Genomic DNA, 21,461 nt, shown 5'->3' with positions numbered 1-21,461 from the left:
CACACACACACACACACACACACACACACACACACACACACACACACACACACACACACACACACACACACACACACACCAGAAACCTGAAAAAAATTACAAGTATTCTTTTTTTGGTTGAGGAAATTGCAAGCTATATGTCATATCAGATGGTTTTATAAACAAGTATTAGATGTTCTAAAGATGCTGGAGCTTCAAATTATAGTGTCTTATATTAATAATGTATGGTTGAGTTAGTCTAAATGTACTCTTAACAGCTATGCTGTTAAGGCAGACACAGTTTAGTGTAATCACAGCACAAAATCTGTAGTACACTGGCCAGGGCATCCTTCTGACTGGAGTTCTCACCCTGTGGCAGGATCCAGTGGAAATTTGCTCCACCGTCATTTTGCTCATATTCCTCTGGCTTTAAGAGAGGTTGAATACCTCTTCTATCATATTGCTACTGGGCGTTTTTCCTCCATTTTTCTCGTAAAAAGATAAAGTTCTTTTCCTTTTCTGTATTGATGGAGTCTGAACACAGTGGGGCCATCCTGGATGCAAATGTGTGTGGGAGAGAATATTTGTTTTCAGCATTTGGTTCTTGACACAAGGACTCTTCTGTAAGGGCATATTGCTTCTGCTCATCTGTTTTGCATCCCAGCAACTTGTTGAGCTTCTCTATTTGTGGACAAGTGAGCTGCTATGCATAGAAGATGGTTAGCTTTGGCTTTTGTGTTTAATGCCCAGGGTGTCTAAGGCTTGACTCTTGGAAGTGGAAACCACCCCCCCTTTGCCCCCAGTGTTCCTCTGTACCTCATCCAGGCAGTGGTCCTGGAATAAGCCTCCAGGAGAGCCAGGGTGCAGCCAGCTGGCAGGCTTTGCCAATGGCTTGTTTTGCATAGTTTTTGTGGTTCCTTTCAAAGTTGATGGGAATGGGAGAAAGTACATTAAGCCAAAAGTACAGTTTTACAAATTTAGGAATAATTAAGAATTTATTGCAATACTTAATTGATTTACTTTCGAATCTGAAGATTTCAGTATTTAGGCTTTTATCATACTGTAGGTGGGCTCTTTTTGTTGAAATACATTTCTTTGTTTTGTTTGGGAGCACTAGTCTGAGCAAAAGTTAAAAAATCATATGACTGACAGTAGCATTTTTTTTAAATAATGAGACTGTGTATGTGTTTGTAGAGGATTATAGATATCCTACATTATGTGAAAAGTACACTTGGAATTGTCGCTCCTATCCACTATGTCTCCAGTCACCCTATGCTATAGTGTCTTGCAAACTGCTTTAGGGCACCCAAGGCCTGGTGCACTTCTTTCCCCTTTTTAAATAGCAAAACTGTTTGTTTGCTTTAATTATATTTTTAGGAGCATTTCAAAGGATTATTATCTTCTTTGTCATACCTGGCTCATTTCCTGGAATGAAACTCAAAATAGATACTTATCCTGCTGGTTGTGTAACGTATTGAGTCATAATTTCTCCTACTGCTGCTGAGACTGGCTGTTGCCTATTGGATCTGCAGTTCCTGTTTCAGTCATTGGTGTTTCTGCACCACTGCCATTTTCATATTCTTTTGGATCTTTGAAACTAGACCCTCTATTGCTGCTGCTGCTGCTGTTCCTCCTCTTCCTCCTCCTCTTCCTCTTCCTCTTCCTCCTCCTCTTCCTCTTCCTCCTCCTCTTCCTCATCCTCTTCCTCCTCTTCTTCATCCTCTTCTCCTTCTTCTCCTTCTCCTGCTTCCTTCTTCCTTCTTTCTTCTTTTGTGCTGGTCCTGGGTTTTGAACTCAGGACCTGGGTGCTGTCCCTGAGATTGTTTACTCAAGGCTAGTGCTCTACCACTTGAGTCACACCTCCACCTGCAGTTTTCTGGGTGCTTAGTTGGAGACAAAACTCTGAAAATCGTTCTTGCCAAGGCTGTCTTTGAACCTTTACTCTCAGATTTCAGCCTTCTGTGTAGTTAGGATTATAGGCATGAGCCACCAGTGTCTGATCCCACTGCCTTTTAAAATGTGCACTTGGTGGAGCTTCCCTGTAATTGCTAAATGCTCCTAATAGAAGAAATACTGGATAGGTAATCGTGAAAATAGATATTTTCCTAAAGAGATTTGCTATGACAAACATCATTGGAGGAAAAAACCCAGGATCATTAGAATTCATAATATTGTAAAATAGCTGACATTCTGTTAAATATTATGATGTTCTACCTAAATAATTCTTTAGTAGAAGAAATTTTATAGCTTTCCACAGTGCTCATTTATATTAATTAATATTTGAAAGTATCAACTAATTAATCTGGTTAATGATTTGATAATGCTATTTATTTTTTCTGGTTTTACTTGTTCTTTTGGGACTTCACTTTTCTGTCAGTTTGTTACATATTTCATACAAGTTGTAATGTAAATAAGGGTAATCACATGACTATGAATACTTTTTAGAAATATTGCCTTAAAGAAATGTGGAAATTGTACTGGTGAGTAGCAAATTGCAGGTAAAGGAGATGAATTTGGGACTTTTGGCTGATGGGAAATGATAAAACCAGAACTCTGGTCACAAGAAAGGGCTTAGGGTTTTACACACTGCAGATTCATTCTGTAGACCACTAAGTACAGGGTGTTGGAAAGCAGGACATTCATGGGTCACTTTTTGACTGATTTGGTGAAGGAGATTCTATGAGCTGAGTAACACCCTAAGTTTAGAGTGTTACTGGTTTGGAGATGTCCACAGGCAAGTGGCTCTGTACAGTTTAGTGGAGCTTATATTGAGAGATAAAGAAGCTGCGACATCGCCACTGGGAGCTGGAAAGACAGGAAGGATAAGAGACCCAGCACAGAACTGTAGAGGGAAGGGCCAGGAAGCAGTGTCACAGGAGGAGAGTCTCTGATCTTAGAGTCAGTATATTTAACTGGGATTGAAGACTGTCCACTGGCAAGCACAGCATTGCAGTCTTGCTGTAATTGGAGCCAGAACAGTCTTGGTGAGTTTTGATAAATGGGTATGGAGGACAAGGATTTAGCACTAGTCTCCCGGGGGAGGTCAGCTGAAGGCCCATAACTGGGCTTGGGGAAAAGTTTTGATAGATGAGATTTAAGATCAGAGAGGTAGTAGACTGAGCAAATTAGAAGCATAATCTCTTTAGGCAGATTTTTAGGAAGGAAAAATAATTTGAAACTGATAACAAAGTTGTTCCATTTTACTTAGGAGCTTGAGAAATACTCAGGTTAACTTGGTATTGTAATACTTTATAGATCATTCTTTTCGTATTTTCAGGTAAAATCCATTAGATAAAATTTGTTCCATTAAACTAATTTCCTGACTATAAAAATTTATATATATAATATATATTATATATAAAATATTATATATTATAATATATATGTTATAATAATACATTATAATATATTTATATATATTATACATATATTACATAACATTATATATAATATATTATAACATATAATGTTCTCTATTATAATATATAATATACTATATAATATATATCATAATAATATAATATATATTATATATATTATATATTATAATATATATTATATATTATAATCTATAATATTATATATATATGTGTGTGTGTATATATATATGTATATGTATATATATATATATATGGGTTTGGTTTTTTTCTCCCACAAAGTGTGTTGGAAAGCACTTGAATTGGTCCTGTCCTTTGAAGTTCTTGCCTCCCCCAAATGTTCACACAGGTCCACAATGGTGACTTATGGTTTGTGTGAAGTCCCACTCCCTGTTTTTCTGGGGTTGTTCTGCTTTGGGTGGCAGCTGCCTGCCTGTGCTACTTGCCAGCCTTGACAGACTATTATCTGATCAGTCTGGTAGATTCCTTTATGAGTGAATGAGTAGTACTCAAGCCCTAGCAGATGTGTAGCTCTTAAAAGAGGTTTGGGGAATTTTAGAATTCCCTAAATAAATTAGAATACCTATAGAATAAAAGAGAGATTTGGGAAGTTGATACTTTATAAAAAAAATCTATATTTTGTTTATATATTAAATTAGCTTCAGGGTGCTGGGAAGGTGGCTCAGTGGTAGAGCGCTTGCCTTGCATGCCTGTGTCCCTGGGTTCGATTCCTCAGCACCACATAAGAAAAAAGAAAAAAGCCGGAAGTGGTGCTGTGGCTCAAGTGGTAGAGCGCTAGCCTTGAGCTGAAGAGCTGAGGGACAGTGCCTAGGCCCAGAGTTCAGGCCCACGACTGGACCCCCCCCCCAAAAAAAAATTGGCTTCACATTCTGTAGTCAAAATTAATAAGAAGCATTCCATTTCACAAAATACCTAACATAACCAGTTATTTTTGAATGAGTTATAAAAATGAAATCTGTACATTTTAGTAACACAGTCTTAGTAAAATAATCTGGACTCAGTCTAGCAAGTCTAGTTTGGAGTTCTGTGATTGGATGCTTTCACCTGTCATGCTTCTGGCAGGTGCTCAGAGGCTGTGCCCCAGAAAGAGTGGTGCTATAGAGCCGGTTCATAGTACTCCTTGTTGGTCCTTGTTAAGTGGTGGAGCTAATGGGCCTTTGCCTCAGAGACCAATTGAACTACTTCCCACTTGTTTAAGCAGATGTAATATCTCTTTCTTTGAATGAGATTGCCATTTTAACACCAAGGTAGCCCATAGCAAGTCAGGAGTTTTACAATTATGCACAGATAGTTTCACCTTGACATTTATATGAACCAAACATTGCATAAAAGACTTTAAGAAGATTATGAAGTCAGAACTGTGATCCCATTAATCCAATAAAAATTTTTCATGAAAGTAATTCAGTAATGTGGGAAGTTAAAAAATACTGGTTGCCCATTTATGTGATGAACTACTTTATAATCATTAATAAAGTTTTTGCAAACAATGCTTATTTTTTGAAGATCAAAGGTATATAAACATCTGCATATAATATTTTAAAATATGCTCATATTAAATGGTCTAAAGTGAACTCCATAGTGAGATATGATCTAAGTGAAGACACGTAACATTTTCTATTTCAGCTAATCTACCAGTGCCAACGATCGCAGCAATAGATGGACTTGCTTTAGGTGGTGGTCTTGAACTGGCTCTAGCATGTGATATACGAGTAGCAGGTGAGAATCCTATTCAGAACATAATTTTTAAAAGTGGGAGCTGGGAATATAGCTAATTCTTAAACCAGACTTGTGTGAGACCCTAAGTTTGGTCTCCAATACTAAATTAATGGGAGGGGGCTTACTTTTCAAGTATTTTGTTTTGCTGTTGTTATATGTAACTTTTTTAAAAAACTTCACCTATTGGGTTCAATGATGCATTTGAAATTCCCAATTAAAGAGAAGATTTTTAAAGCTTGGGATGCTGAGACAGGAGATTCACAAGATTGAGGTTAAGCTGGGCTCATGAAACAATGTCTGAAAAAGCCAAGCAAAAGAGAAAAGGGAAGAAGAGGGGAGGAAAAGAAGACAAGAAAGATTTTTGTTATTCAGCCTTAGCAGTGGGAACAGACAAGATTTGGACCAGATGATTGAGTTGGAACTTAGGTTCTGTTCTTTGTAGATACCTCCTTCTTTCTAAAATGGGGATAATGACTATTGCTGGGAGCATTTAACCTATGGAGTTAATCTGTGGATGTGCTTTAGTCCAAGCACTTTTAATGACTTTGGGCTCCAATAATAATGACTTGATGATTCCTTTCTTAGTTCACTTACTTGCTGAATGCTTTTCTGAGTATGTATGAAGTGGTTATGAAAATAATGAAAAAAATTGGTGCTCACCACTTTCTGAGTTTGATTAGGTGTTGCATGTATACTTTATGTGTATTCATTCCCTGGGTCTGCCTTGCAACCCCAGGAACATGGTGTACCTTGGGGTACAGGAGGAAATTAGTACAGATATAGGAGAGACCGAAACAAACGATTGAACTGAGATTTAAACCCAGGTGATCTGGCTTCAAAGCCCCACTAGAGCAAATACATATACTGATTTGCCATGCCATTGTTCTGGACATAGTATTGCATAGACTGTAGTCCTGCTTACGCCTTGGACAGCACTGAGAACCCAGTGAAGCAGACAGCACATCGTTGTCACTGTTCTTCCTCTGGTTCTCACTGTCACTTCCAAAATCAATGCAATTCAGCCTTTAATAATTTGATGGGACTGTGTCTTCGGATTTGTAGTTTCTTGTCCACGTATACTTTACCTCCTTTCTACCCTGTGTTAGGTCCTTATTTTGTTGTGATAGAATCACTAGTTTTGTTGTGGTTTATTGCTTTTTCTTCTGTTGCTAGGATCAAGTAGATTTTAAATTAAAAATCTGAGGTACATTTAATTCATCTTGAACGAAAATTCAGGGAATGAGGAGGATGTAAGAAATAGTGTAAGTGCAGTTAGACATGTGAATAAAGAAACAATTAAGATCCTGTAAGGTATCCATACAAACAGATGGAAAGAGGAAGACTATACAGCAGTGAGAACAGTAAAGATACTTATCTCAAACAACAGAGGTTTGGCCTTAGAAGTTGCCATAGCTGATGTTGTATATTAAGCTGTTTGATCTGGGGCCTACTTAGGCAGCTAAAGAATTCATGCTTGTCAGGCAAATCTCTCCCCTAGTCCTGAATAATTAATAGAATTTAAGCCTCAAACTTAAGTTGGCAATATCAGGTCTAATATTGCAGTTACAACTCTGCTCTTTCATCAAAAAATGAAGTCACTGCCAAACACTTTTTAATGGAAAATGTTAGGTTCTTTCCTTACGGGTGTCATGTAGAGTGCTTACATATTTCCTTAACTCAGTATCTGAAGTGATTTTAAAAAGTTGTGACACCAGTTTGATTAATAAACATAATATTTTTTGGTGTATCATGTTTTACTGATCTTTTCAAGTTGTCATATTTGAATGTGTTGATGTGGATGTTACTTAGTTTTCTTTATTTCTTTTTAGCTTCTTCTGCAAAAATGGGCCTGGTTGAAACAAAGCTGGCAATTATTCCTGGTGGAGGTAGGAATAGCTCACATCTATTGTAATACTCCTGATTTGTTCCCAGAAACAAAGGATGGTACAAGAGCATGAAATGGGAAAGGCAACATACTAGGGAAAGGGACTAATGTTGTTTTGTTTATTCTTTTAATGAAGTTCCTATTCAAAATTCACTCTTTTTTTTAGATTATGTAGATGCAAAGATGGTGATTTTGCTGACCATTGCTTTCTTTTTGTACCCTCTCTGTGCTTTTTTTGTATTATTTCTTACATTTTAAATTATTGATAGTCCACATAGTTTGCATCTATTTTCTGAAGGATTATACAACTCTTCTGTACCTTTCTTGTTTGTGCATTTAATGTGTACACCTGCAATTGAGAGCTTCATGTACACAGTGAGACTCTGAATAGAGGAGTAGGTAGGGCTTCTGTTAAGCAGCGTATGTTAGGGCAATAAGTGAAGGAAAGGTTTATTTTGACTCACAGTTCCTGAGGTTTCAGACCATGATTCATTGGCTTTGTTGCTTTTAAGCCTGTGATGAGGCAGAACCACATGGCAGGAAAATGTAAAGGAATTGTTCACCTCATGGCAGCAGGAGGTGTAAGAGAGGGAGGAAGGGACCAGGGTCCCAGCACACCCTTTGTGTACCAGTCGCCTAACTTTCTCTACTGGGCCCTAACCCCTGAAGGTTCCACCACTTTCCAATAGTGCCAAAGCCTAGGGACCAAACCTTCAGTACATAGGCCTTTGGGAGACACTCTAGGTCCAAACTCTAGCAGCACCTCAGGCTTCTGGCTGCCTTTCTTGTTGCTACATAGCAGGACGTAGACTGAGTGTAGTGAATTTAAAGCTTATGAAGTGTTCTCTATTTTGTTACTAGAAAAGCGAGGTAAATTGAGCAGCTTCTCTGAAGAATCATTAAGAAAGCTACTTTTCAACACTGACAGTGGAATATTGCATCCTTAAAAAAGTCTGCATTCTTGTGGCAATTTTGATTTAGATCATTTGGAGGTAATTGCCATTTTGTGAGGTTATTCTTTTAAAAAGTGGACTTTATTTAAGGATTAACAAATTACAGTAACTTTCCTAGGTAATTTTTACATATATATGACAATTTATGAGTGTATAAATAAGGTAATTAACAATGTAAAGATTAAATATAGTGGATAAATAGGGCAGACATGTTTACATATGAATAGGTTAAAACCATATGTTTAATACTATTATAAACGTGTGTACCTGATTAGAGTCTGTAGATAGAAATTAAACATAAGTTGCAGTGAAACTGAAGGCTGCTCAAGTCAACAACTAAGGTTATTCTATTTTGGTAATTCATGAAAATACTGTTCTTTTTTGAATTTTTTTTGGGGGGTCCGGTTGTGAGGCCTGAACTCTGGGTCTGGGCGCTGTCCCTCAGCTCTTCAGCTCAAGGCTAGCACTCTACCTCTTGAGCCACAGCATCACTTCCAGCTTTTTTCTTTTTGCTTATGTGGTACTGAAGAATCGAACCCAGGGCCTCAGGCATGCAAGGCAAGCGCTCTACCACTGAGCCACCTTCCCAGCCCCCTTTTTTGAAAATTTTATTGTATTGTAAAGATGCTTTACAGATGGGTTACAGTTACATGAGTAAGGCAATGAGAACATTGTTGTTCTCCCACTATCCCTTCCCTCCCTACCTCCCTCACCCCCCCCCCGCAAGTTGTAAAGTACAGAAAATAGTGTTCTTATAGGCCAAAAGCATATAATACCTGTCTGTTCTATCATACCTACCTATTTCACAGTGACTAATGAAAGAAGGATTCATAAGGATGGACTTACTTGAAGAGCTTTATTAGAAAATAGGTGAAATTAAACTGTTGGGAAAACTATGATATGTTTCTGAATATGTTTTTGGTGTGGTGTTAGAGATTAAATCCAGAACCTTGTGAATCTTAGGCATGCAGTCTACTACTGAATTCTGTCTCAGCATTAAGATTCTTTTCAGAAGTAAGCTTTTACTGATGATTAGGATATCACTAAGCCTAGAAAGATAGTGGCTATAGTATGAAAGAGTCAGCAGATAATAAAAAGTCCTAGAGATGAAATCATCTTGGGTTATTTAAATGAGCCTTAAATCTAATGACAAAGTGTCCTTGGAGTTTGGGGGGTGAGGGAGGAGAGGAAGATAGAAACAGAAGTAAAGGTCCCTGGAAGACGGGGGAGTAGTCCATGTACAGGCCAAGGCTGGCCTACAGCTGCCAGAAACTGAGAGAGGCATGGGGTCCATGCTCCCTCAGAGACTCTCGTAGCAACCATCCCTGCAGACATCTCTATTCCAGGTTTCTGCCTTCACAAACTGTGAGAGAATACATTTCTGTTGTTCAGAACTATTGAGTTTGTAGTAATTTGTTACAGCACCTCAAGAAACTGATTCAGTGACTTTTTAATGTGTTTTATGCAGTGTTTTCAACTGGAGTCAGATGACAGACAGAGAGATCAGGATAGAAAGAAGATGGACTTCGTGAGTTAGATTGTCCATGTGTGAATGTGAGGTGATTTATGTTAAAACCACCAGAATGATAGGCTGTCTGAGAATACTGTTTGGTTTAATTGAGGAGTGGAGAATGTCCTTTAATCATTACCTCACCAATCCTCCCACCCAAACACTGATTTACTCATCCCTTCTTTCCTCCCTCTCTTCCTCTTTCCCTCCATTCTGTTTCCTTTCCCTTTCTCCCACTTTCTTTCCTTTTTCTTTTCATCCTTTCTTTCAACATGATCTTGCTATATAGACCAGGCAGGCCTCAAACTTACTGAACTTAGCATCCTGAATGTTAGGATTACAAGCATGTCCCACCATACCCAGATTCAAGCACTAATTTCTTTTAAAAGTAAGCAATGTATTATACTGAAGTTTGTGTCTTCTGAATTCTGAATAGTATCTTCTCATGGTTTAGGTTTAGGTGAAATGTTTTTGTTAAGAATGCTAAATGGGTGATGCTGTATGTTGCATTTGGCAGTTATTTGTGTGTCACTTCACTGTGACCATGTTCTGTTGTCCCATTTTTGGTAATGATAATTTAAATCCCTTGTTTAAAGTAGTGACTCACTTCAGCCATATTTTTAGCATTCTGTTACAACACTGACAGAGATAGGGGTGGGAGGAGGGAGAAAGAATGAGAATATATCAGAGAACCCAGGTTCTGGAGAACCAGAAAAAGAGCCATAGTGTTGTCTGTTTTTCATCTCTCCAGTGTGATGGCTGAGAACATCATTGAACATCCTTGTAGGCTGTATTTAGCAATCAGGTGGTTTCTTGGCATGTTTTCCAGGAACTCTGAAGCAATGATGAATTTTAACTCCCTCTAAATGCATGTTGGTAATCTTGAACACAGTCTTGAATTTGGAATGCTTGTTTATAACCTTTACTGAAATTATCCTAGAATTTACATCAGAATCTGAGCTTATCTTTTGAATATTCTCAGTGGTGACTCATCTTTATTCTGTGAGGGTGAATTCCTCTTTCATAAATAGCAAATGATCTTTCTGTGCCAAATCTGATGAATAAGGTCATACTGCCTTAAGAGGGAGGAAAGTATAATAAAAATACAACTGGTTTCTTAAGAGGCTTATGTAATGCGAAAACTTGTTACCAGTGCTGTGCACAGCGGGCTGTAGTGCTGGCTTAGTGCAGTGCCTCCTGAGGTGACTTTCAGAAACTGTTGGGTTGGGCGGGCACCTTTCTGCAGACCAGCATATGTAAAATCTCATTTCCTTACACACTGAAATGTGACACACTGACCACTGGCTTGCGCTTAATTAGGTGTTCCAGGAGCTGCTTGTTGACTCCCCACTGTGTGGGGCCATTTTGATAGTTGCTGTGGAGGAAACTCCCTGACAATTTATCTTCTGACATGTGGTAGGAGAGATTCAATATACCCAAATTGTAACTGCTCTGTTATGGTAAAGTTTGTAATAAAACAGAAATAAAGCAATTTAAAACCAGGGTTCCTGAGTTCAGAGAAAATAGTGTGGATTCTGTGAGGCACTGTGAAGGAAGAACTGATACATCTTGGTTGGCTAGGCCTACAGAATAGGCTTTGCTCCCCTGTGTGCCCATTGTGCACTGAGCATATTTATTCACTTAATTTAGTATACTTCTGTTGAATCCTGCCCGAGTAGAAACACTGGGGCGGTGAGGGAACAAGGTTCACTGCCATATACCTTGCCTTCCAGCACAGGAACAGTACACCTGCAGGTGAGGAGTCTCTATAATAGCTGAAGAGGAAAGTGCTATAGAGAAAGAAAGGAGAATGGGTCCGATGGGAGCGTGGGTAAGTAGGGTTTTCCATTTGAGACTCCATAGCAAGCCTCACTGAGAGTGTAACTGCAGTGGAGAAAGGATTTGACTAAATTATTCAGACAGATTTGAGGAAGAACATAAAAACTAACACTCAAGGAGAAGGGCTTATGTGAGATAGTGCTTAGAATGTTCACTCAGTCACTGTAGGCACAAATGGTGGGAATAAGAGAGGAAACTATCAGCAGCAGGGGTGATGTGTGGGTGTTTTCAACAGCATTATAAGGACTTCAGCTTTTACCCTAAATGAAAAGAGGACTCACACTGGTGTATCAGCAGAGGTTTGACATGCTCTTAGGTTTTTAAAGGTTTATGATCACTGTGCCAAGAGGAAACTATAGTGGGCCAAGGCTTGAAGCAAGAACTGGACTGAGCTGGTACTAAAGGAGGTAGAGGTATGGTCAGGCTCTGGGTGTCTTTCAAAGATACAGTGAAGAGAATCTCTTTACAGGTTTGATTAATCAGTATCAATCAGTCTCACTAAATACAACCTTTTCCAGTACTTAATGAGAATTCTTTTCTTCTTAATCTGTTTGTATTTCCCCCCTCCACCCCTCGGTGCGCCATCCCTCCCCACAGTGTAGGGCTTGAACTCAGGGCCTGGGTGCTGTTCCTGAGCTTTTTTTGCTCAAGGTGAGTGCTCTACTACTTTGAGCCACAGCTCTACTTCTGATTTTTAGGAGATTAATTGGAGAGAAGAGTCTCCTGGACTTTCCTGCCTGGACTGGCTTCAAACCTTGATCCTCGGAGTAGCTAGGATTAGGAGCTAGTACCTAGGATTACAGGCATGAACCACCAAAACCTAGTTCTCTTTTTACCTCTTATCTCCTCCTTCTCTTCTTCCTCCTCCTCCTCTTCTTCTAATTATATTTCACAAGCACTGCTTTGTAATTGGGATACTCATTTAAGTTTTTTGGTTGTTTTTTTTTTTTTTTTTGTCAGTCATGGGGCCTGAACTCTGGGCCTGGGCACCATCCCTCAGCTCTTCAGCTCAAGGCTAGTGCTCTACCACTTGAGCCACAGTGCCACCTCCAGCTTTTTCTGCTTAGTTGGTGCTGAGGAATCGAACCCAGGGCCTCATGGATGCAAGGCAAACACTCTACCACTGAGCAATCTTCCCAGCCCTCATTTTAATTTAAATATGATTATTGATATTGTTATGGTTTACTTCCCATTTTCTCATTTGTTGACTTTTTTCCAGCTGATTTTGTGTTCATTCACCTTTTTGCAGTAATTTGGGTTGGCTAAATATTTTCTATGGTTCTATGTGGTCTTTATTGATTTATATTCTATCACCTTTTTATTTTGTTTACATACTGTTACTCATTTATGTTTTTAAAAATTATTTTAAGGTATACTTTGTACATCTTTAATTATGACAGACAATGATAAAGTAATAAAACCTTTTCATAAATGAGATTATAGTGAGTACATCTATTTTTTCTCAACCTTTGTTTTATTATTCTCATGCGCTTGAGTTTTACATATGTCATGCATCCACACTATTCTTTGTTTTGTTAATTGTTAATTGTTCTTGAGAGATTTACGTACTTAGGAAGGCCTTATGTAATTATTTCCAGTTCTTTTTATTTCTCTATGTAGATCTTTATTTCCTCTTGTTACTTCCTTCTTTGCTTCAGTGCAGGTTTTCTGGTGATTAAAAAAGCCCTTATTTTACCTCTATATTGGAAATTATTTGGTTGGGTATGTAATTCTTGTTCTAGCACTTTAAAGATGTTCAGCTGTTTTATTAGTTGCAAACATTTTTATGACTAGGATTCTGCTGTCTCCTGCTCTGTTCTGTGCATAGAAGGTATATCTCTCTGCAACTAATTTTTCTTTGTGTATGTGTGTGCCTATTTTTAGGCTTGAACTCAGAGCCTGGGTGTGAGCCACTGGTGCCTACTTGCAACTCCTTTTAAGACTTCTTTCTTTTGGTTCTGAGCTGTTGGAGTTTGGTGCGCTTTGGTGTGGTTTTCTTGATGCTCCTTTTGCTTAGCATTTATTGAACTCACTTCAGGTAGATCTTTCCCTGGTCTGTACACAGCAATGACCAGTAAGTGTTCTGAGGAATGCATATGCAAGGTCTCTGGAGCTTTCTCTCTGTTCTACACACTCCAGATGACTATTATGCTCCTTCTCTTGAAGTGAGAGTCAGGTGAATTCAGCTTCATTTTCACCTCAGCACTCATTTCCTTTCTTTCAGCCACCACAAACCTTTTTTGTTTTTTGTTTTTCCTTATCTTCCTCCAGTCCTAGAGTTAAAACTCAGGGCCTTGCACTTGCAAGGCAGGTACCCTAACACTTTAACCATGCCCCAGTTGTCTGCTTTAGTTAATTTTTGGATAGGTTCCTGCATTTTTACCTGAGGTTGGCTCTTGCATAGCTAGGATTACAGATGTGAATCACCATGCCTGACTTGTTGGTTGGATTGGGATCTTGCTAGCTTTCTGTCTGGGGTGGTCTTGAATTGTGATCCTCCTGGCTCCATATCCTGAGTGGCTAGATTTCCAGGTAGGAGCCACCATACCTGGTTCTGCACTGATCCCCTGTATGGACTAGAAGTGCTGTCCTCTCCTTTCCTCTCCTCTCCCCTCCCCTCTCCTTCCTTCCCCTGTCCCCTCCCCTCCCCTCCTGTCCCCTCCTGTCCCCTCCTCTCCCCTCCTGTCCCTTCCTTTCCCCTCCTCTCCTCTCTTCTCCCCTCCTCTCCTCTCCTCACCTCTCCTCTCCTCTCCTTTTCTTTCTTTTCCTTTCTCCCTCCCTTCCTCCTCTCTCTTCCCTCCCTCCCTCCCTCCCTCCCTCCCTCCCTCCCTCCCTCCCTGCCTGCCTGCCTGCCTGCCTGCCTGCCTTCCTGCCTTCCTGCTTGCTTGCTTGAATTCAGGGCCTAGGTACTGTCCCTAGGGCTTCTTTGTACTCAAGGCTAGTACTCTACCACTTGAGCCACAGCACCACTTTCAGTTTTTGAGTGGTTAATTGGAGATAAAAGTCTCATGGAGCTGGGCAGCAATGGCTCATGCCTGTAATCCTAGTTACTCAGGAGGCTGAGATCTGAGGATCACGGTTCAAAGCCAACCCAGACAAGAATGTTCGTAAGACTCTTTCTTATCTCCAATAAACCACTAGAAAACCGGAAGTGGTGCTGTAGCTCAAGAAGTAGAGTGCTCGCCTTGACATGAAGAGCTGAGGGACAGCACCCAGGCCCAGAGTTCAAGATCCACGACAGACCAAAAAAAAAAAAAAAGTCTCTTGGGGAATTTTCTTTCGGGGCTGGCTTTAAACTGCAATCCTCAGATCTCAGCCTCTTGAGTAGCGTGGATTACAGGCAAGAGCTACTGACACCTGGCCAGAAGTACTGTGATTTCTTAAATGAATAAACATACTGTACTTCAATGGTATTACTTTTGTCAGATGCCTGCTTAATCAGGCTGTCTATTTAATTTTCATCCAGACTGATTGATGTTGATTTTCTATTTATGGAGATCTGACCAAATGCATTCAAAATGTATTACTTATAAAGGTGAATTCAAACTTCAGAGTGATGGTCTTAAAAGGCATCTGGCATTAGTAAAAGACTATCTTTCTTTTGAAATAGATTTGCCAGTTTTTATAGTTGTCACTCAGAAGTGAGAGCCATCTGTCAGAATTGTGGTAGAGATGAAAAAAATCAGTGTTCAGATTTCTTATCTGCAGTAGATATGTAAATTGGGGATTTAAAAAAATAAGCTTTTATTGCATATAAGATTACACTGTGAAACCAGGATGTGGTTTTATGTATGTCTTCCTTTCCCATTTGTTTATTTTTCCATGGGAAAGCAGGACCTAGTAACTATATTCTTGGACCCCATAGTCTTTAGTCATGGTGACTGTACAGCAGCTCTATTGTATAGTTCTGTGGCCTACAGCTTGTGCCAGCAATTAGTTGTCTTCTTCTCCTGCCCTTCCTTCCCCTTGTCTTCTGCCTTTCTGTCTCTTTCCTGGCATTCACCATTAGAAAAGCACCTGCCTGCTGTGTCATGCCTCTTCTAGTGGAAAACACCGGAGCCCAGGTATGCTTTGGGGAGCCTTCTACTCAGAGCTACGTGACCTCAGTTAATAAAAAGGACTGAATAACGCTGCTGAAACTATAACTCCCAGGGCTTTTGAAGGTTCAAGAAACAGTATCTTCTAAAAGGAAAAGCTTTATGAAAACTGATGATATATGACTATAAACATAAAGTAATAATAGGAGAGTATTGGGGAAATGTTCAAAATTGAATGAATCTTTCAGTTGAAAGTTTTCTAAACGTAGTATCTGCATTGCTTCATGTCACTTCATTTTGATTCAAATAATAGGGGAATTGTATAGTCCAAGGAGGTAATAACTGTTAGCGGTTTGCTACTTGTATTTCACAATTTTGAACTTGATGTGTAGATTTCTGTCCTAAAATATGGTCATATTGTATATTCCCTTCCGCAGCTTGCTGCTTTTAATTTGATAGTATATTTTGGACATCTTTTCTTACTTATAGCTCTAATGGTAAAACTTTCAAAGTTTCATCATAAGATCTTTTTCTGGTTTTCATTTTGAGATACCTTTCAGTAATTATGTTAAGAAATGTAAATAACATTAATGATGAGGGGTTTTGTTGTTATTGTTCTTGCTTAATTGTTTTTGATTCTTTTTTTTTTTTCCATTCCTGGCGTTTGAACTTTCAACATTACCACTTGCTGGGTTGTCTCCCCTTGTTAATTGCTTAATTTTTGCTTTTGTTTCTTCCCTTACTCCTGATTTGTCTTTTCACAGAGCCAGGTCTTAAGCTTATGTTTTTGTTAATATACTCTCATCTCTAATTATGACTTCAGACTTGTGAATTAATACAGATATTTTTATTCTAATTTAACTTAAATATTAAATTTATATCTTAAGCTAACCTCCATTCATTTTTATATAATTTTTATTCTTATTTCCTTAGTTTCTGTATTTTATTAGTTATATTCTTTTTGGTTTTGCTTTTGTCTTTGTGATGTACCAGTCAACTTGTATTTCTGTCAATTTCTTGTTTTGTTTTTCTATCAAATTATTATTATTTTGCCTGTCCTGGGGCTTGAACTCAGGGCCTTGACTCACGGCTAGCGCTCTACCACTTGAGCCACAGTGCCACTTCCCTTCCAGCCATTTCTGAGTAGTTAATTGAACATTCCTGCTGGGCTAGTTGAAACACAACCCTCCGATTTCAGCCTCCTGAGTAGCTAGGATTACAGTCAGGTGCCATGGCTCACTGGTGAACCCAGCTCTATCAAATTATATACATATACTTATGTAATATGTATATATGTATAAATTTGTGCATGTGTATGCTGGTTCTAGGGCTTGAACTCAGGGCCTGGGTACTATACTTTAGCTTTTTCACTCAAGGCTGATGATCTACCACTTGAGCCACAGCTCCACTTCTACCTTTAAGTGGTTAATTAGAGATAAGAGTCTTATGGCTTTCCTGCCTATGCTGGTTTAGAAACCTCTTAACTAGCTAGTATTATAGGCCTAAGCCATCAGTACCTTACACATATTGCTACTTCTCTCTCCTCCCTCCTTTCCTCCCTCCCTCCCTCCTTGCTGCCCTTCTTCCCTCCCTTCCTCCCTCCTTTCCTTCTTTCTTCCCTCCTTCCTTCCTTCCTTCTTTCCTTTGTTCCTCCTTTTTGTGCCCAAAGAATTCATATCTTCATTAGGATTTATATTCTCATTATTATGAAGAATTGATTAGTTCCCCACTAAATGCTTTTGCCTTCAATTCTGTCTTTTGTTGCTTATTTGATGATTCCAGATCCATTTGACCATCATTTTCCAGCCATCATTTCCCAGCCTTTTTTGTTTTCTTTTGTTTTGTCTGAGACAAGTGTCTCACCATGTAACCCACTCAGTCTGGCCTTTAGTTCTATGTCCTTTTACCTCAGCTCCCAGAATGCTGGGATCCCAGGCTTGTACTGCCTGGTCTGACTCAGCCTTTTAGAACTCAAGGACTGGGTACTGTCCCGAAGCTTTTAAACTCAAGACTGTTGCTGTATCACTTGAACCACAGCTCTGCTTCTGCCTTTTTGGTGAGGTAAAGCTGGCTTTAAACTTGATCCTCAGAGCCCAGCCTCCTGAGTAGCTAGGATTACAGGAGTAAGCCCCCGTACTTGGCTTATTTTCACTTTGGAGTTGCAAAGATATGTGCCTCACAGATGTTATACAGAGTTTTGTAATGTTCTATATACATTTCTTCTAGGTGAACTGTTTTCATATTTCCTTCACGAGGGAACCCACATAGCAAATATATTTATAGACGGATGTCTTCCATGCTTGTTTCTTACCCTGTCACTCCAAAAGTTACTGTTTTGGAGTCTTACCAGTGTGTATTTTGCTTGATTTTGCCTACATGCTGCTATATACAAGTTCAGTATTTCTTTATATCTTTAAGTAACAAAAAGATACTTTTTCTTCATGTTTTTCATTTTATTGTTTATATTTTTCTTAGGTGTGAAGCAGAAACCAGACCTTTAGACTCCAGGCCCCAACTCTAGGAGTTTTCCTATCAGGTCTGGACACTCAGCTCTATATGTCAGAGATGTGGTGAAGATCAGAGAAAGGAGATTTATTCCATGGTATACATGCTATGGGAAGACAACACTTTAGTGTGTCTTCACCTCTCTTTAGGTTACAAACATGCATTGTATGTTTACATAGATCAAGAAGTAAGGAGAGAGAGCAAAATGTATACAAAATACATGCATAAATAAGTTCCAATCATGGGCCTATTCAGAAGTGGTCAGGGTGGCTGGAAGTTGTCTGACAGCTGATTGTCTCAGCTTTCATTAGGTGGGCCTTGTTACAAAGAGTTATGGCCACCTGGCACATCGTGGTGGTTCTACTGTTGTCTCCTTTTAGGCTTCCAAGATAACTTTAGGAGAGAATGGCTCAGGGCAAAAAATTAGATACAAAATGGAAACCAGATGTCTAAGCTTTTTGCCCTACATTTAATTAATTTATTTTGCCCCTTAGCAAAAGCAAATATTAAGAACTTGTTATAGTTCTGCAACATCAGCCAATAATCTTTGTTCCGTTTCTATTTGAGACACTAAGACATTGAAAATATTTAAATCTGCAACTCTTTCTTATTTTTCAAAATTTGAAATTACAAATAACCATTTGAGAGCTAGCTTTAACAAGTAGCAAGTTCATTTTTATATTGGTTTTCCATGTTCTTGTACAGAAAATTTATTTAAAACTTAATACCTGAGACTGTGCTTTAGGAAGCTATTTTAGTGCTACTCTCAAAGGATGTAGTCCTATTCCTTTCCCACCCTAGTGAAACTAGGTCACTGGCTGTCGGCACCGGTCCATGCTGCGAGACTTATGTGATGTTCAAATGTGCTGTCTAGAAGTAGTGATGCAATGTCAGCAAGGCCACTTTTCATTCTGGGAACATAATTTCCAGTGCTTTGGAATTAATATATTCTTAACCTGTGAGTGATTATCACTAGCATTTCAGAGCTTGTGGATATTGTGGATATTTCAGAAACTTGTGGATATTGCTACAGTTATCCTGTTAGGTGATGTTAGATGGCTTCTGTTAAGCATGGAGGTTTTGTCTGTTGAAATGGTTGGTGTTTTGAAACCCTCTCCCCTATACACACATGTAAAATAACTATTGGTCTCTTGGATTATTACATGTAGGTCCTATAATTAGTGGTCACAGTTAGCTATTTTGAGATCATATATCAGTTAAATGTTCAGAAAGAGAGAAAATATGAATTCCTGCAAAATTACTTGACTGCTTAAGGACTACTTGGGTCTGACTCCTTCCTTGGGAAGTGAATTGACTGTATCTGTTTCCTAATCGGTGTGACTATTCATGTGTATTTCATCAGAGTATTGTGAGGTTAATGGGAATGAATTCATGTTCAAGACTTTGAGAAGGTTCTGATAGATAATCACCACCCAAAGTAAGTAGTGGTAGGGGTGTTATTGTTTAGTGTGTTTTATAGATGTCTTGTTTTCTCTTTGACCATCCTCCCCTTTCCTTCCCTAATAAATTGTTTCTCCTGTGTAGTTAGGGATAATAGAAGGTAAGTTTTAGGAATAGCATCATTTTGAATATTTTAAGAAGTAAAAATGTTTGTATGATTGGCCAGTAGCTTAGCAAAGCACAATTAGTAGGAACTTTTGGGTGAAGCTTAGTAATGAGGCAGGTTTGTGTTTCACCAGATGAAGGATAAGGAGGTTCTTTGAAGCTTCCCAGTTTCCGGTAAAATTCAGGAGCTTGATATGTCCAAATGAAAAACATTCCAAGGTGTCTCAGAAAAGGGAGAGTCCGACAAGATGGAAGTTTTAGCAAGAATTTATTATAATAAAACAGGATAAAAGTAGGGAGTGTAAAAAGGGAGAAAAAGGAACTTCTTGCTAGAAGTGCAAGAGAAGCAGACAAGCTAAAATACAGTGGCCCTCTTGTTTGTTCTATCTGCTTTGGTCATCAGTTAAAGGTCTGGCAACCACTGATCATTAAAGGTGATTTTGAGTGGCCAAGATGAGTGATACAAACATAGGTACAGTTGGTAACTATTAGGACCTCCTTTGCCAAATAGACCTTCTAATTCTATTTCTACCTGTTAGTAGAAGAGACCACATGTCAAAGGGGAGACAGATGCCAAGAGTCCCTTATGTGTCCTTATTTTTAACTTAATATTTAAAAGGTGGTTGAAGGGGATCTAGCTCCTACTTTCTGGTTCTGATATTTGAGTCTCACACTTTTAATTATTAATTTCAATTTCCCTGTTTCTTTATCTTGCTTGCCTCATATGGATTTGTGATTTCTTTTCTCTATAAACAAAAGAATGAAAAGGAAAGTGTTTAAGGTGAACATAAGTTTATTTGAAAATGAAAGGAAAGCCATGGAAGAAAGTAACAAAGCTCTCCATTAGGAAAGGAGTCTAAAGGAGTCCAGTGGAGTGCTCTGGGAGAATGGTTTTATTGAACTGGATTCCTCCCAGATCTCTTGGCTTCATGTTGATTGTTGGATGGCTTATATATGCACTGCCCTGGCTCTTCTCATTGGTTGATCAGGCACCCAAGGCATTGTGGGAAGAAGAATTTAAGCAATAAAAAGAAGCATTTGAGCAGGAACCTAAATCTCTATGGGAACAAGAAGCACCATAATGGGACATGTTATTACCGGCCATGTTTTATGTCTGCCACTCTTTATCCCTGTCTGCCTGCTTTGTTTTCTTTCTCTCATTTGTTTGCCTTTCCTTTGTTTTTCTTCCTTGAGTTATCTATTTTCACCTTATCAGTATTGTTAACTTACATAATGGTTTATTTATTGTGAATTAAGTCCTGGTCAGAAAGTTGAGGGCCAGTCTAGCTAGTTATTTGATTTTTTTCTTAATTTTCATAAACTCGATTTCTCAGTTACAGAATTTTTGCCCAATTGTAACTGATAAGCTTTACAACAAAGATTAGGAATTTAGTAGAAAATAAGTATTGTAAAATCTGGAAGGGTTTGAAATTTTAATCAGGTTAAGAGCATGTTCTTTAGTATTGCAGTTACATCTTTAGTTTGCAATTGCATCTCTTTGCTGGTTTGAATGTGTCCTTCTGGCCCCCAAGAGTTCCTTGACAGGAGGAACGGTTCCGTGTTTTTGACTCTTGTATCAGCAATACCTTAGATCGTGCTTGTTAAGTAAGTGATAGGTGCTAGTAAAGAGTTGTTGAAATAAATTAAATGCCTGTTCTCTAAATGTTAAAAGTTAAGAGGCATTACCAAAAATTCTGCTTACATGTTTAGATTTTTTTTCTGCTGAGAATATTTTCTACACATCTGTACCCTTGTTCCTGTTGTCTTTCTTGTAGCTGGCGCTTTTGTAAGCAGGCATTGGTTTCTCTGTCCTTTAGTGACAGAAGACTCCGATTCTGGGGAACTTGCAGGAACTGTTCCCCTACTGTGCGTAAAATAGACCTTGAGAAACCCTTTATTTGTGTGCCTCATTTGGTCCTAGCCAAAAAAGGAAGGAACAGATTGTCTTTAAGGAGCAGATTGTCTTTTTAAACTTCAAATATACCTGGCCAGCACTTTTTTTTAAATTTTATTTTATTTGTGAACATACTGTACAGAGGGGTTACAATTGCATGGGCAGGATAATGCGTACAT

The 21,461-nt window shown here is 38.7% G+C and overlaps 1 protein-coding gene across 1 annotated transcript in view; it reads left to right on the top strand.

Moving 5' to 3' along the window:
* Nucleotides 1–21,461, top strand: part of Auh (AU RNA binding protein/enoyl-CoA hydratase) — a 154,248-nt gene that overhangs the window by 77,160 nt on the left and 55,627 nt on the right. The window contains exons 4-5 of the mRNA XM_013026432.1: nt 5,001–5,093; nt 6,923–6,979. Of these exons, the coding sequence (XP_012881886.1) occupies nt 5,001–5,093; nt 6,923–6,979 (150 nt within the window). The remainder of the gene's footprint in view (nt 1–5,000; nt 5,094–6,922; nt 6,980–21,461) is intronic.

Source organism: Dipodomys ordii, unplaced genomic scaffold (assembly GCF_000151885.1).
Source record: "Dipodomys ordii isolate 6190 unplaced genomic scaffold, Dord_2.0 Scaffold93, whole genome shotgun sequence".
NCBI classification, from domain to species: Eukaryota; Metazoa; Chordata; class Mammalia; order Rodentia; family Heteromyidae; genus Dipodomys; species Dipodomys ordii.
This window is presented reverse-complemented; position numbering and strand designations above follow the sequence as displayed.